This window comes from Peromyscus maniculatus, chromosome 5 (genome assembly GCF_049852395.1).
Source record: "Peromyscus maniculatus bairdii isolate BWxNUB_F1_BW_parent chromosome 5, HU_Pman_BW_mat_3.1, whole genome shotgun sequence".
NCBI lineage: Eukaryota > Metazoa > Chordata > Mammalia > Rodentia > Cricetidae > Peromyscus > Peromyscus maniculatus.
In genome coordinates, this window is record NC_134856.1 from 136,627,540 (window position 1) to 136,641,713 (window position 14,174).

Sequence of the window (14,174 nt, forward strand, 5' to 3'; positions counted from 1 at the left end):
ATGACTTTAACACCTGAGACTTGTAGCTCTTAAGTCCTCAGGCCAGAGGCTTATTGCCTTGGGCTTTGAGTGACAGTAGCTGGCACCAAGCTAAGTATTACTGCTTCTTGACTCAGAGTGCCAAGGCCTTGGCTTGTAACCCCTGTCCTTCTGCAAGAGCAACATGTGCTCCTCACCACAAAGCCATCTTTCCCTCCTCCTCCCGTCCCTTTCCCTCCCTTTCTCTCCCCTCCCCTCCCTCTCTCATTTTTTTGAGACAGGGTCTCACTCTAGACTAGGATGGTCTGGAATTCATGTAGGCTTGACGGGCTTGGAACCCACAGTAATTCTCCTGCCTCACACGTTTCCTAGTGCTGAGTCATGAACCACCACGCCTCTTGGCTCTGAAGGTGTTTCTAAAGAGGCCTTCCACTGCCCTTTAGTTCAAAGTACTCAGCATGCTAAAGTGTCATACTCTTAGTATTATCCTCCGAGCCCCAGCGTTAAAACCAACTAACCAATTAAACCTTACTTGCCAGATGTAGTAAACGATAGGCTGTTCAGTTACAAGAAGTACATATTGTAGAAACTTAGCAGTTATATGAAATTCACACTTGACTTCATTTATCCTCTGTCTGGCAACACAAGCTAGTGCAGCATGGTGAAGTAATAGATCGGACAAACTGCGGCCTCCCAAGGTTCTGCCCCTCCTCCATTGTGCACCTACAAGCTTCTGGGCTGGCAGGTGCAGTGTGTGCTGCAAGCAGCCAGGAGATGACATGGGAGGGGACTATCGACGTCTGCTGGAGCCCTGCTTTGACCTCGAAAATACCCAAGCCTTTGATAGGTGTTTCCCACAGCGGCTTCCAGTACAGGTCGTCCACAACTGGCCAGAAGCCAACCGCCCGGCTCCAAGATGGCGTCTGCGGCGGCCGCCAGGAGTCAAGATGGCGGCCCGCAGCCACGCCTGCGCTCTCAGGTCTCCTCCCCCAGCCTCGCTGGGGTGGGGGGCGCGACTCCCGTTGCCGTGCGCCGGTTGTCTTCCACCGCGGTGGCTGTCGCCGCGGCTCCATGTCACGCGCCATGCACCTCCTCTGCTGGTGGCAAATACTGCTGTGGGTGCTGGGCCTTCCGGCCCGCGGCCTGGACGGTGAGTGCGGACCCGGCCGGCTCCCCGGCCGGCGGTGCGGGGCGGTGCGGGGCGGCGCGGGGCGCTGCGGGGCGGCGGGGGAGGTGGCGAGCCTGCTCAGCCCCCAGCCCGCCTGACCCGAGGGAGTGTTAGGCGCTTGCCGAGGCCCACCCTTTTGTGATGAGCACTTTATTAACAGCCTCTTCGTAACAAATACCTGACTTTCGTTATGGCCTGAGAATCCCAGAGCCCTGCGTGATGCTCTACACCATCCCGTCCTTCTTCCACCAGCGCCGGGAGACAGCTTCTGTTAATACTGTCGTCTCGAATTTGTCAGTTCGTACTTAACTGGTAAATATCAGAGCCTGAAGTCTCTCTGACTTCAAAGTCCATGCTGGAGTCTATCTTGCTGGACCACTTTTTGAAGATGGCATATAGGGACCCACTTAAGTGAGGAAGGGAATCCATTCTGTGGGCCTGGAGTGGGAAGCGGAGTTCTTGCATGCTCTTTTATCCACCCGTATTAAAGTCCATTTCTGAACAGAAAAAGGTTTTTCCTTCCCTGGGGAGGCAATGCTGAGCACAGAGAAAGATGATTCATAGTAACACCAATTGTTATTGTTTGGTGTTTTTGAGACAGGATTTCATGTAACCCTAGCCGGCTTTTTTTTTCTTTTCTTTTTTCTTTTGTGCATGTGTTTTGCCTACTAAGGGTGTCAGGACCCTGGAACTGGAGTTACAGACAGTTGTGAGCTAACATGTGGATCCTCTGGAAGAACAGCCAGTGCTCTTAACCGCTGAGCCATCTCTCCAGCCCCCCGCCCCCCAAGGGTTGTGATCACCAAGCTTTTTTTTTTTTTTTTTGTTGTTGTTGTTGCTGTTTTATTTTGAGACAGCCCATACTGGCCCCAGACTGGTGAGCTTTCTGCTTGCCCAGTGCTGGGACTACAGACCTCATCGTTCCCACTTGCTGTATGTCTAACCTGAAACTGAAATTTAGAACCAGAAAACCGCATGTCAGTGTTACAGGGCCAAGGTGTAAGCCATGTCTACCAGATCTCACAAGCCAGAATTTTGTATTTTTATTCTATTTAATCACTGACCTTAAAAGTGAGGAAGGTGTATAGGATAATAGGCTCCCTTGACTTTGAAGGCACTGAGACAAGGGATAAATGGGTGAGTGTTGGTTCTCCTGGCTCACTTTACTAGGGCTTATTACAGGCCTGTTCCGTCCCTCACCAGAAAGCAGCAATACTGGGAAACTGCTCTCTTTGGCCTGTGTATTTGTCCTAAGGCTCTACACTGTTTCTGCTGCAGGAGCCATGAGATATGGGAGTGGTACCTAGCTTTCCCTCTGCCACCCTGATCTTGGAGTTCTTTACTATTGCTTTAAAAGCAGGATGTGGCAGCACAGGCCTGTGATCCCAATACTGCATAGGTGGAGGCAGGATCAGGAGTTCAGAGCTAGCCTCTGCTATACAAAGGAAAAGAAACAAAACAATGTTAGTTTCTTTACATTCAGTGCACACATTGATAGTCCCTCATTACATTCTCAGATTTTCCAGGGTTGGTAGTCATTGTAAGCTCATTGCAAAATATATATTCATACATTCATGCAGACCCTGAGGATAGTCCCAACTGAGTAGGGCATTGGTCATGTGGCTAGGATATAGGCAGAGGATAAAGGAACCATCCCAGCTGGTTCCTTCTCAGAGTGGCTGAAAATATGAAGCCTTTTCCCCCCAGCAGACACTACTGACCGATTGATTAGCACCTGGGGCTCGGGGTGCTGCCCAGGTGCCTAGGAATGGGAGTGAACACCTGCTCTTGAGATCCAGGATCCTATGCTAGTCTTTACTAGGCGGTCAGATAGCAGATTGTTATTTTTTTCTTTTTACTTGTTTGTTTGAGAGCTGTCTCACAAACTAGGATGCAGCCCATCCTAGTTTGAAGTCAGAGAAATCCCCCTGCCTCAGATTCCCTATTACTGATTGCAGGTGTGATTTACCACATCTGGCCCATTGTCAGAGTCTTCCCATGCATCACATGCATTGTGCTACTGGGCACTGGCGAGCAGGGAGGGTTAGACGAAGTAGAGAGCCTGCCTTTCCATCTGGAGGGCAAGGCAGACACCAAATGAATACAAATTATTAAGTGAATTATAAGGGTGGAAAATACATCATGGAAAGCCCCAGGACATCATTGGGTGTCATCTGGGGACTGCTTACCCTAGTCTAAAGGTTAGGATAGATGCCCTTGTAGAAGATAAGTTTAGTGCCGCCATCTGAAGGATATTGGATCCACCTGTAGGTGAAGAGGCGCGGTAGAGGACTTTCTTAGCTGAGAAACCATTAGGATTGGTCCAAGGCCAGTCGGGGACTGTGAGAGTGACCAGAGACCGGGCAGTATAGAGTATAAATCACACAGGGCAGGGGAAGTCACTGAACATGTTTTCTATTGGGGAGAAGCAAGAAGAGGTTTGGCCAACTTCTAGTTCCACTTGGGCTGCAGTGAGGAGCAGCGTTATGCGCTGAGGAGATCTGGGAGATGGGTCAGTATAGCAGTTGTACAGTGGAGGTGGCTGTAGCCGGGTCTGAGCAGGGTTAGCGGAGTGGGGGAAAGTGGGTGGATTCTGCTTGTGTTTACCGGGGACTCGAACTCGGTGGTGGTACTTCTACATCTCTCTGAACTGTAAGCACCCCCAGCTACCATCACTGGCTTTCATGTGCTAGGACCCAGTACATCTTTTCTCATTGCTTCTCACAGCATCCTGTATATTTCCCGCACATTGGTGGCATCTTCTCATTTGTTACCAAAGCATGCTAAGGCTTGCCTTTACGAAGTTCAGGTTTGCTGCCCCCTCAGCCCCAGCCTGTTTTGGCTTCTCCTCTTTAGGCTTTCTTTCTTGCATCAGAGAGCCTCCTGAGAAAGGCTGAATGGTGGCAAGGGGCAGACTCTGGGTGGTGCTTCCTGGAAGGATGGGCCCAGTGCCCTCCATCTTAATTTTATTTCCCAAGCAATTTACTTGAAACTAGTGATACAATTGTCACTTTATGCATGGCTCAACATGTGGTCAGTCTGTCAGGTTCAAGAAGAAATCCCTCCTCCCCTCTTTTGACAGGATCTCACTGTGTAGCCCTGGCTGGCCTGGAACTCACAGAGATCTGCTTGCCTCTGCCTACCAAATACTGGGTTTAGAGATGTGGGCCAGCATCCATTATTTTCTTAGTGTCTCTGTTATCTTTTCCTAACTGGTGGTCTTCACTGAAGTTTTTTTATTTGTTTGTTTATTTTTTAATTGTACGTCATGTGGCAAATTGCAGGTTTCTAGTATGTTCTGTGGTTATCTTCTTATTTGGCATCTATCAATGCAGCATCCCTGACTGTGGTCTTGATAAGTAGAGAAAGTGAGTGGCTCTCTGATAGGAAAATGGAAACTTCTCCACCAGGGTATTTTGGAAGAGAATTGTAAGTCTTTGGGGTTCATTTGCTTTCGAATCAGATATGACAGTATGCTGCCCTGCTTCAGTTGCAGAGGAGAGTGGCCGTGCGTGGCGGGAAGAGCAGCCTGGCCCAGCTCTCCAGGGCGGGGCCCTGTACCTGCACAAAGAGGAGGCAGTGCAGGGCCGTCGGGACCAGGCGAGGGTGGCAGAGCCTGACGAGGCCTCGCCGGGGCCGGGTCCTCGAGGAGATCCCGTGGTGGTGCTGTCGGTGATTCCGGGTGCAGCTGAGGACCAACGGAGCGCTGAGGTCCGAGATGGCACCTGCAGTGCCCTGGGAGAGGAGGACCCACGATGTGGCCAGGAGAGCCTCTTCGCACTGCACGGTGCGGGCGGCTTCTCGGAGCGGGAGGAGGAGTACTACCCTGAGCCTGGAGCGGCGGAGGCTGAGCCGGTAGCCACCGAGGATGCCAACAGCACCGACAGCCTCAAGTCCCCCAAAGTGAACTGTGAGGAGAGGAATGTGACTGGGCTAGAAAATTTCACCTTGAAGATTTTGAACATGTCCCAGGTAGGAAGCCTGCGTTAATAATGTCTGTCTGTCTGTCTGTCTCTGTGTCACTCCTTCGTCCCTCCAAACTCACCTTATGATTGAACACTCCAGTACTCATTAACTTTCAGATGGACATTGCCTAGCTGCTCTCCGCCTGGGCTTAGCTGGGTGCCGCCACCCTCGCCTCGTCTCTGTCCACTGCGCATGTGGACGGTGTTGAACGATGCTGTAGTGTGAGTGACTTGCTCTCAGCAGTGTGCAGAGGAAAAAGAAGAATATTACCGTAGTCTGTTATTCGACACTGGGTTGATTGGTGGTGCAGACCTGTAACCCCAGTTCTGGGAACGCTGAGTTCTGCGTGCAGCTAGCTGCTGCTTTTTGACAGGTCTCAGAAAAGACAGGTATTTTGACAAGTATCCCAGGATGGCCTTGAATTTGCTATAGCAAAGGATGACCTATGTATGACCTTAGACTTTGATTCTCCTGCCTCCACCCCTGGAATGCTGGGGTCACAGGCCTGATCTATGACACTTTATGTGGTGCTGGGGATCGAACCCAGGGCTTTGTCCATGTAAACACTCTCTTAGCTGAGCTGTGTTCCAGCCAGCTGTCTTAAAAAGGACAGATTTTTAAAAATTAATTAATTAATTAAATATGCACTGGTATTCTGCCTGCATATACTCTGTGTGAGGGTGTTAGATCCCCTGGAACTGGAGTTACAGACAGTTGTGAGCTGCAGTGTCGGTGCTGGGAACCAAACCTGGGTCCTCTGGAAGAACAGTCCTCTGAACTGCTGAGCCATCTCTCCAGTCCTGAAAAGATGTTTTTTAGGTGACCAGAAGCTAGTCCTTCTTGTGATAATTTACCACTAAGTCTCAAAAGCATCCTACTGGACAGATAGGTGCTTGGGATCACGATCACAACATTTTTCTCTTTCTAGAGCTGAGACTAGCTGAGTGATAAGACACTTGCCTAGCATGTATAAGGCCCTGGGTTCAATCCCCAGTACCACCAAAAAATAAATGTTCTTCAAAAGTCTGAATGAGGGACTGGAGAGATGACTCAGCAGTGAGGAGAGAGCATTCTGCTCTTCCAGAGCATTCTGCTCTTCCAGAGCATTCAAGTTCACCTGCCAGCACCCACATTGGATGGCTCACAGTCATGTGTAACTCCAGCTCCAGGGGATCCAATGCCCTCTTCTGGCCTCCTTGAGCGCCTGTGCTCAGGTATGCATACCCACACTCAGATACACACACATGATTAAAAAATGATAAAAATAAATCTTTTTATAAGAAAAGAAAATCGGAATGACCAAAACTACAGTTGTGTATCTATGCTGGAACATGTGTTACAGTGACAAAGTTCTCTTCCTCTAAAGAATGTGAGTCTAGTGTTTGTTCTGCAGTGAGTGAGACCGTTGTCCCAACCCAGCCACGTTTCCAGATACTTCGATAAATGATGATTCCTCAAAGGTATTCTAGAATGATGGCTGACAGTTTCTGTAGATGGTTAAGAAGCCAGAAGAGCAGGCTGCAATCAGCCTGCTTACATGAGAGAAACAAATGTTAGCTCTGGGAGCCATAGAGGGCATAGTATATTTAATTCATGAAGCTTCTCCATGGGCTAGGGTCAGCCTGGCTCACATTCCCTCCAGAGTCTCTCCTAATCACTGTCCTCAGGCCATGCAGGACTGTTTTGCTCTGTCCCACATATGACCAAGCAGGCTGGGTTATAGCTTCAACAGCTGTGGTGGACACAGTGCTCCCTTGAATGGCACTGACCTTTGGCCGTACACAGCGAGATTAACTCTGCCAGGATGACGGCTGGGAACTGTCTGATGTGTTATCTTTTTCCTACTGAAACAACAACCTGAGGTAATCAACTTCAAGAGAGGAAGCTTCTCTTGGCTCACAGTTTTTGAGCCATCACTTGGCTCCATTGTTTTTGTGCCTGTGGTGAGGCAGCATACCATGGTGGGAGCACGTGTTGGAAAAATACCTCACCTCCTGGGGATGGGGAAGTAAAAGAGAATGACAAGATCGAGGTGCGTGGTGGCGCACACCTTTAATCCCAGCACTGGGGAGGAAGAGGCAGGTGGATCTCTCAGAGTTTGAAGTCAGCCTGGTCTGTAGAGTGAGTTCCAAGTTAGCCAGAGCTACACAATGAGACCCTGTGACTGAAACAGAACAAAAGAGATCAAGGTCCAACAATCCCCTTCAAGGGCATGCTCCAGGGGCAGGAAAGATGGCTCCGAGGACCTGGGTTCAATTCCCCGCACCCACATGGCAGCTCACAACCATCTGTAACTCTGGTTCCAGAGGGTCTGATGCCCACTTCTGTCTACCACAAGCACCAGGCACACAGACAAGCAGCAGAGCCTCATAACAGTATCAAAGGCATGCTCCAGTGACCTATGACCTCCCACTAGAGCTTACCTTCTGATGTTGGAGCTATTTTCCAATACTCCACAGGCTGAGGAGTAAGCCTCCAACAAGAATGCCTGCGCCTTTTCCAGAGGACCCAAGTTCAGTTCCCAACACCCATGATGGACATCTCACACTGCCTATAATTCCAGCTCCAGGAGATCTGATGCCTTCTTCTGGCTTCCATGGACATCTGTGTGCACATATACATATATTGCACACACTCAAAAACACACGAATAAAAAGAAATCTTTTTTTTTTTGTTTGTTTGTTTTTGAAGAGAGGATTTCTCTGTGTAGCCCTGGCTGTCCTGGAACTCATTCTGTAGACCAGGCTGGACTCAAATTCACAGAGATCCATCTGCCTCTGCCTTCCAAGTGCTGGGATTAAAGGTGTGCACCACTACCACGTAGCAAAATAAATCTTAAAAGATCCACACCATAGCGTTTGTGATGTACAATTCCGTGGCCTGGGCCTGGGCCGTGTTCTGTATATGCTGTGAGTACTTAGTACTGAGTTGACTACTTAAGAAAGCACTGCGATGACTGTACCTTGGCATTCATAGTGCTTTTCTGCTAATTCCTGTGTTCTCTGGTTCCAAGTCCTGACATCAAGGGCATCAGCCTTTCTCCTCTCCGCCCAGCGAGGTGTCCTTCTTGGGTATCCTTTCATAAGCATATAGATGTACTTTGTTTTGCTTTGCTTTGTGTTTGAGACATGGTCTCCATGTATCCCTGACTTCCCTGGAACTTGCTATGGAGACCACGCTGTCCTTTAACCTAACGAGTTCCTTCCTCCTTCCTTGTCTAGGCCACACATGTACATTTAATGCTCACTTCTAACTGTTCTCTTTCTCTACAGGACCTTATGGATTTTCTAAACCCAAATGGTAGTGACTGTACGCTGGTCCTCTTCTACACTCCGTGGTGCCGGTTTTCTGCCAGCCTGGCCCCCCATTTTAACTCTCTGCCTCGAGCATTCCCAACTCTTGGCTTTTTGGCACTGGATGCGTCTCAGCACAGCAGGTATCTTTGGTGGGCTTGTGGCTTGTCCTTTCAGCTGATGGCTGTAGTCACATGAGGCCCTTGTTGGTTAAGTTACAAGTAGGGAGCTGGGCAGTGGTGGTGCACACCTTTAATCCCAGCACTCAGGAGGCAGAGGCAGGCGGATCTCTGTGAGTTCGAGGCCAGCCTGGTCTACAGAGCGAGATCCAGGACAGTCAAGGATGCACAGAGAAACCCTGTCTCGAAAGAAAACCCAAACAGCAACAACAAAAAGCTACGAGCAGGGAAGGGCAACAGGACTTTGGGAGGGTGGAAGAGAAAAGTGAGTGTGAACGCTGCTGGTTCTCGGGTTCCTCTGAGCGTGGCGGTGCCGGTTTCTACACATCCTAATGAAATAGTCCTGTTATGTGTGTATGTGTGTGTGTGTGTGTGTGTGTGTGTGTGTGTGTGTGTGTGTGTGTGTGTATGAGTGGCAGGTATGGCATTTGCTGGCAGGGACATTGCTGGAGGACCTTGTATGGTCTTGACCAGACTAAATATTAGCACAAGTGCTGTCCTGGTCGGGTGTCTCTGTGACAGTGGCCTTCGGTGTCATTTCCAGCACTCTGCTGTGCTGTGTCTAGTCTTTTTTGTTGTTTTGTTTTTTGTTTTTAAACTGTCATCTTTTAAAAATGCTTTTATTTATTTATTTTTAATTACGTATATGGCTGTGTACTACGTGCCCATGGAGGCCGGAAGAGGCTGCTGGATACGCAGGAACTGGAGTTATGTGAGCCACTATATGGGTGCAGAGAATCAAGCTCAGGTTCTCTGAAAGAGCAGCCTGTGCTCTTGACCACAGAGCCATCTCTGTGCCCCCCTTTTTTCTTTTTTAAAGATTTATTTATTTATTATGTATATGAAAGAGGGCACCAGATCTCATTACAGATGGTTGTGAGCCACCATGTGGGTGCTGGGAATTGAACTCAGGACCTCTGGAGGAGCAGTTGGTGCTCTTAACCTCTGAGCCATCTCTCCAGCGCCCCCCCTTTTTATATTAAAAAAATTATTTGTCTTTGTGCATGTGCCCATGTATATGGGTACCTAAAGAAGCTAGGAAAGGGTGTCAGATCCCCAGAGAGAGAGAGTTCAGGAGGTGGTGAGCACTGGAGGTGGTGAGCACTGGAGGTGGTGAGCACTGGAGGTGGTGAGCACTGGAGGTGGTGAGCACTGGAGGAGGTGGTGAGCACTGGAGGAGGTGGTGAGCACTGGAGGAGGTGGTGAGCACTGGAGGAGGTGGTGAGCACTGGAGGAGGTGGTGAGCACTGGAGGAGGTGGTGAGCACTGGAGGAGGTGGTGAGCACTGGAGGAGGTGGTGAGCACTGGAGGAGGTGGTGAGCACTGGAGGTGGTGAGCACTGGAGGTGGTGAGCACTGGAGGAGGTGGTGAGCACTGGAGGTGGTGAGCACTGGAGGTGGTGAGCACTGGAGGTGGTGAGCACTGGAGGTGGTGAGCACTGGAGGTGGGTGCGGGGAACCAAACCCTGGTTCTCTTCAACAACAGTATGCACACTTAATCACCGAGCCATCTCTCCAGCCCCTTTATTTTCTTCTCTTTTTCTTTTCCTGTTTTTTCTTTCTTTATACCTATTTACATTTACTTTCTTTTCTTTTCTTTTTTGAGACAGAGGCTCACTCTGTACCCCAGACTGGCCCTGAATTCTCAGTAGTCCTGCCTCAGCCTCCCAAGTGCTGAGGTTACAGGTGTGAGCCACCACACTTATATTTACTCTTGTATGCATATTACAAATTATGCATCAACATATTATAATAATTATACACTTAATATATTAATAAGTGAATGTATCCCTTTATAGTTACATTATCGTTGTTTATATTTCTTTACTGCTGTTCAGGGCTTTTAATCGCTTTTCTCTTGGGCGCAGCAGTGGGAGGTTACAACTGTAGCTTGTTCGTCACCGTGCCTGGCTTCTCCTGTATTTTCTTACATTGACTGACTGATTGATTGATTTAGTATATATGTGTTTTTACTGTTTATGAAGAAATAAATTATTCCTCAAATTAGCAATTATCACTTTTTTAAAGATCTATTTTGCTTTTTAATTTATAGTGTGTTAGGGTCCTCTAGAGGAACAGAACTGACAGGATGCATCTATATATATAAAACAGGGATTTATTAGAGTGACTTACAGGCTGTGGTCCAGCTGGTCCAATAATGGCTGTCTCCTAAGAATCTAATAGTTGTTCAATACACAAGGCTGGATATCTTAGCTGGCCTTCAGTCTATGTTGGAATTCTAAAGAAGTAGGTTCTAATATCAGTGAAGGAATGGATGCCTCCACAGCAGGATGGATGAACTTGCCAGCTAGAGTGAGGGCAAGCAGGCAAAAAGCAAAAGCCTCTTTCTTTTTTCTTTTTTTTTTTTTTTGGTGTTTTCGAGACAGGGTTTCTCTGTGTAGCTTTGCGCCTTTCCTGGAACTCAGTTGGTAGCCCAGGCTGGCCTCGAACTCACAGAGATCCGCCTGCCTCTGCCTCCCGAGTGCTGGGATTAAAGGCGTGCGCCACCACCGCCCGGCCAAAAGCCTCTTTCTTCCATGTCCTTTTATGTAGGCTGCCACCGGAAGGTGATGCCCAGATTTAGGGTGGGTCTTCTTAACTCAAATTATACATATTTAGGGTGGATCTTCTTACTTCAAATAATCCAATCAGGAAAATCCCTCACAGGTGTGTCCAGCTACTTGAGTTTTAGTTGATTCCAGATGTGGTCAAGTTGACAACCAAGATTAGCCGTCACATATGGTATGTGAGTGTCTGCATGTATGTGGAGGCAGAAGAGAGTGTCAGCTCCCTGGGGCTGAAGTTGCAGACGGTGGTGAGCTGCCCCACCCGGGTCTTCCCCACCCGGGTCCTCTAGGAGAGCAGTGTGTGCTCTTATCCACTGTCATCTCTGCATCCCTAGCTTCTGTCTGCTCCAGGAAACTGTCGACAGGGCCTGGCCTAGGGCTAGCAATGGTGATCAGGCCCAAAAGCGTACACTAGACTCTGGGACTTAGGTCTGGCTGCTTCCCTGTGCTCCCTTCTCAGAGGCTGTTGGAGTCTGCCTCGCCGACTTCCTTAGCCCGTTTATGGAAGACACTTGTCTTCATTACAGGGCCCAGAATGTGTTTGATTCATATGCCAATGTCTGAATGACAAACCTGACATTGCTCACCCAACAATGATCGTTCAGTGACAGGAGAAGCTGAGGCTTAGTGGGGTTCAGTAATTTCCCCAAAGGTTATAGCTGGTTCTGTCGTCAGACCACTGCCAGAGTCTGGACTGCTCTGTGCGAGGGCCAAGCAATCCTGCAGACTGGTGTGCCGCTTGAGTCATGGATTCCTTTGCACCAGTTTGCCAAAGAATTGCTTACTGTATGCTGATCTTTTTTGAGGGAGGGATGGCCATTCTGAAGTTTGAAATTTTTTTTTTCTGTCAAGAAAATTGACACACTGTGTTTTATCCATGAATTAGAATTTTCTGGTCTGAGTTGTTTTGACATCTGGATTTAAATAGTGGAATCATTGGGTCATGGCTGGAACCATGGGCTAATAGCAATTGCATTGGATGGCAGTGTAGGAGCGCCCTACCCCTGACCCATAAGAAGTGGCGAGGAACAGGCCAAAAGTCGAAAGTTGGATACAGAGTAGTCATGTGAGAAAGCGTGTTTTTGGGCTTTCTAACTTAACTGCCTCCTTCTCTTCAGCCTTTCTACCAGATTTGGCACTGTAGCTGTCCCCAACATTTTATTATTCCAAGGAGCTAAACCAATGGCAAGGTTTAATCATACAGACCGAACTCTGGAAACACTGAAGATCTTCATTTTCAATCAGACAGGTATGTAGAAAGAACACCCTGAGGAGGAAGTCTTTTTTTTTTTTTTTTTTTAAGACAGGGTTTCTCTGTGTTACCCTTGCTGTCCTGGAACGCACTCTGTAGACCAGGCTGTCCTGGAACTCACAGAGATCTGCCTGCCTCTGCCTCCCGAATGCTGAGATTAAAGATTAAAGGCGTGTGCCACCACCGCCTGGCTTCAGTTTCCTTCTAAGAGAGCAGAGATCCTCGTAGCTCAGAGGCGAGAGTACTGTAAGGTCGCTGGGAATCTGGACCTGAGCCGGACCCCTGACTGGTGTGGGGAGAGGAAGACGTTGTGTTTGGTGCTTGTAGATGAAGTCCAGGTGCCCAGCGTCTGTAGTGGTCACTGACCCAGTGGGGGTAATTGTCGGAACAGTTCTTTCAATAACTCATTTAAAGGCATCTTGAATTTAACATAAACCAACCTGTGGGAACATTTGCGAGTGGTCTGACTCGTTGAGCTTTAGTCTTAAGAGAACAAAAGGCACTGTAACAGAACATTGACTAGAAAAGCTCTGAGGAGTTGCAGAAATTCCGGAGCTTTAGCTTTGAACTGCTGGAGGGATTCCTGGTCCTTTGATGTCCTGGGAAGAAAGGCAAGGGACACATGACTCTGACTGCAGGTGAAACCCTTCCAAGATACGCTTGCACGGTGTTTATTTCAGGGTCCCTTGTCAGTTTGCATGTCATGCTTACACTTCAGACAAGCCTTGGATGTGTTTTCTCTCTAATTTGAAACAATTGATTTGTCTTTCAGGTATAGAAGCCAAGAAAAACGTGGTGGTGACTCAGGCTGACCGAATGGGCCCTCTCCCGAGCACATTGGTAAAGACAGTGGATTGGCTGCTTGTATTTTCCTTATTCTTTTTAATTAGTTTTATTATGTATGCTACCATCCGGACTGAGAGCATTCGGTGGCTGATTCCAGGACAAGAGCAGGAGCATGTGGAGTAGAGACACAACCCAAGGGAGAGGAGGCATCCGCCGGACTTACAGTCATGGGCATTTCCTCCCCTGAAGCGCTGACTTGCAGCGGAAGTCAGAGTCAAGAATCATGTTCTTGTTGAACTACTGACAGGCTAAAAAGATGACATTTAAATGTGTTTTTACTGTGACAATTTGAAGATGGAAAAGTATTCACTAGAATTGACTGTTCCTGTTTTCAATACTTGAACACAATGAATTTCTCTTCTGGTGTCCCTAAGCAGGAAAGTGTTTTGGGAGAGGAGTAACTAAGGTGGCTGTGGGCCTAGAAGTAGCACCTGATGAAAAATAAAGAGTCACGTGCCCCTTGTTTTGTGAGCTCTGCGTTCTCTGAAAGAATTCAAGGAGGTTTCACTTGTTTCTAAATGGCAGATTTTAGGAAAAAAACAAACATTCTAATTTAAACATGTTAACTTTGTGCTGGAGCATAAGCCTTAGTCGGTTATATAACCAGTGTGCGTTATTTGAGCCTTAAAATTCTGAATACTGAGCTGGGGGGTAGTTGTGCACGCCTTTGATCCCAGCACTTAGGAGTCAGAGGCAGGAGGATCTCTGAGTTCAAGGTCAGCCTGGTCTACACAGTGAGTTCCATGGTGGCCAGGGCTACAGAGAAACTCGATTGAAAAACCTAGCATAGCATGCACCCCTCATACACTTACAAAAGATAAAAATTTTTATAGAGACAACACATTGTTGTGATATTGCTCGTGGAGGACCCCCAGCTGACCAGACAAGGGAGTCCCATGCGTGAGGGAAAACCTGCTGGGCAGAT

The 14,174-nt window shown here is 48.2% G+C and overlaps 1 protein-coding gene across 2 annotated transcripts; it reads left to right on the forward strand.

Moving 5' to 3' along the window:
• The first annotated feature begins 738 nt into the window (after positions 1–738).
• Positions 739–13,712, forward strand: Txndc15 (thioredoxin domain containing 15). 2 transcript variants are annotated; one of them, XM_006976771.4, is made up of 5 exons: positions 739–1,129; positions 4,638–5,119; positions 8,386–8,549; positions 12,270–12,400; positions 13,176–13,712. In XM_006976771.4, exons 1-5 carry the CDS (start codon positions 754–756, stop codon positions 13,370–13,372), a joined length of 1,350 nt encoding a protein of 449 aa, XP_006976833.2. In that variant the 5' UTR covers positions 739–753; the 3' UTR covers positions 13,373–13,712. The 2 variants fall into 2 exon arrangements, with proteins under 2 accessions (XP_006976833.2, XP_006976834.2); XM_006976772.4 differs by having other exon boundaries at positions 4,644–5,119.
• The last annotated feature ends 462 nt before the right edge of the window (positions 13,713–14,174 follow it).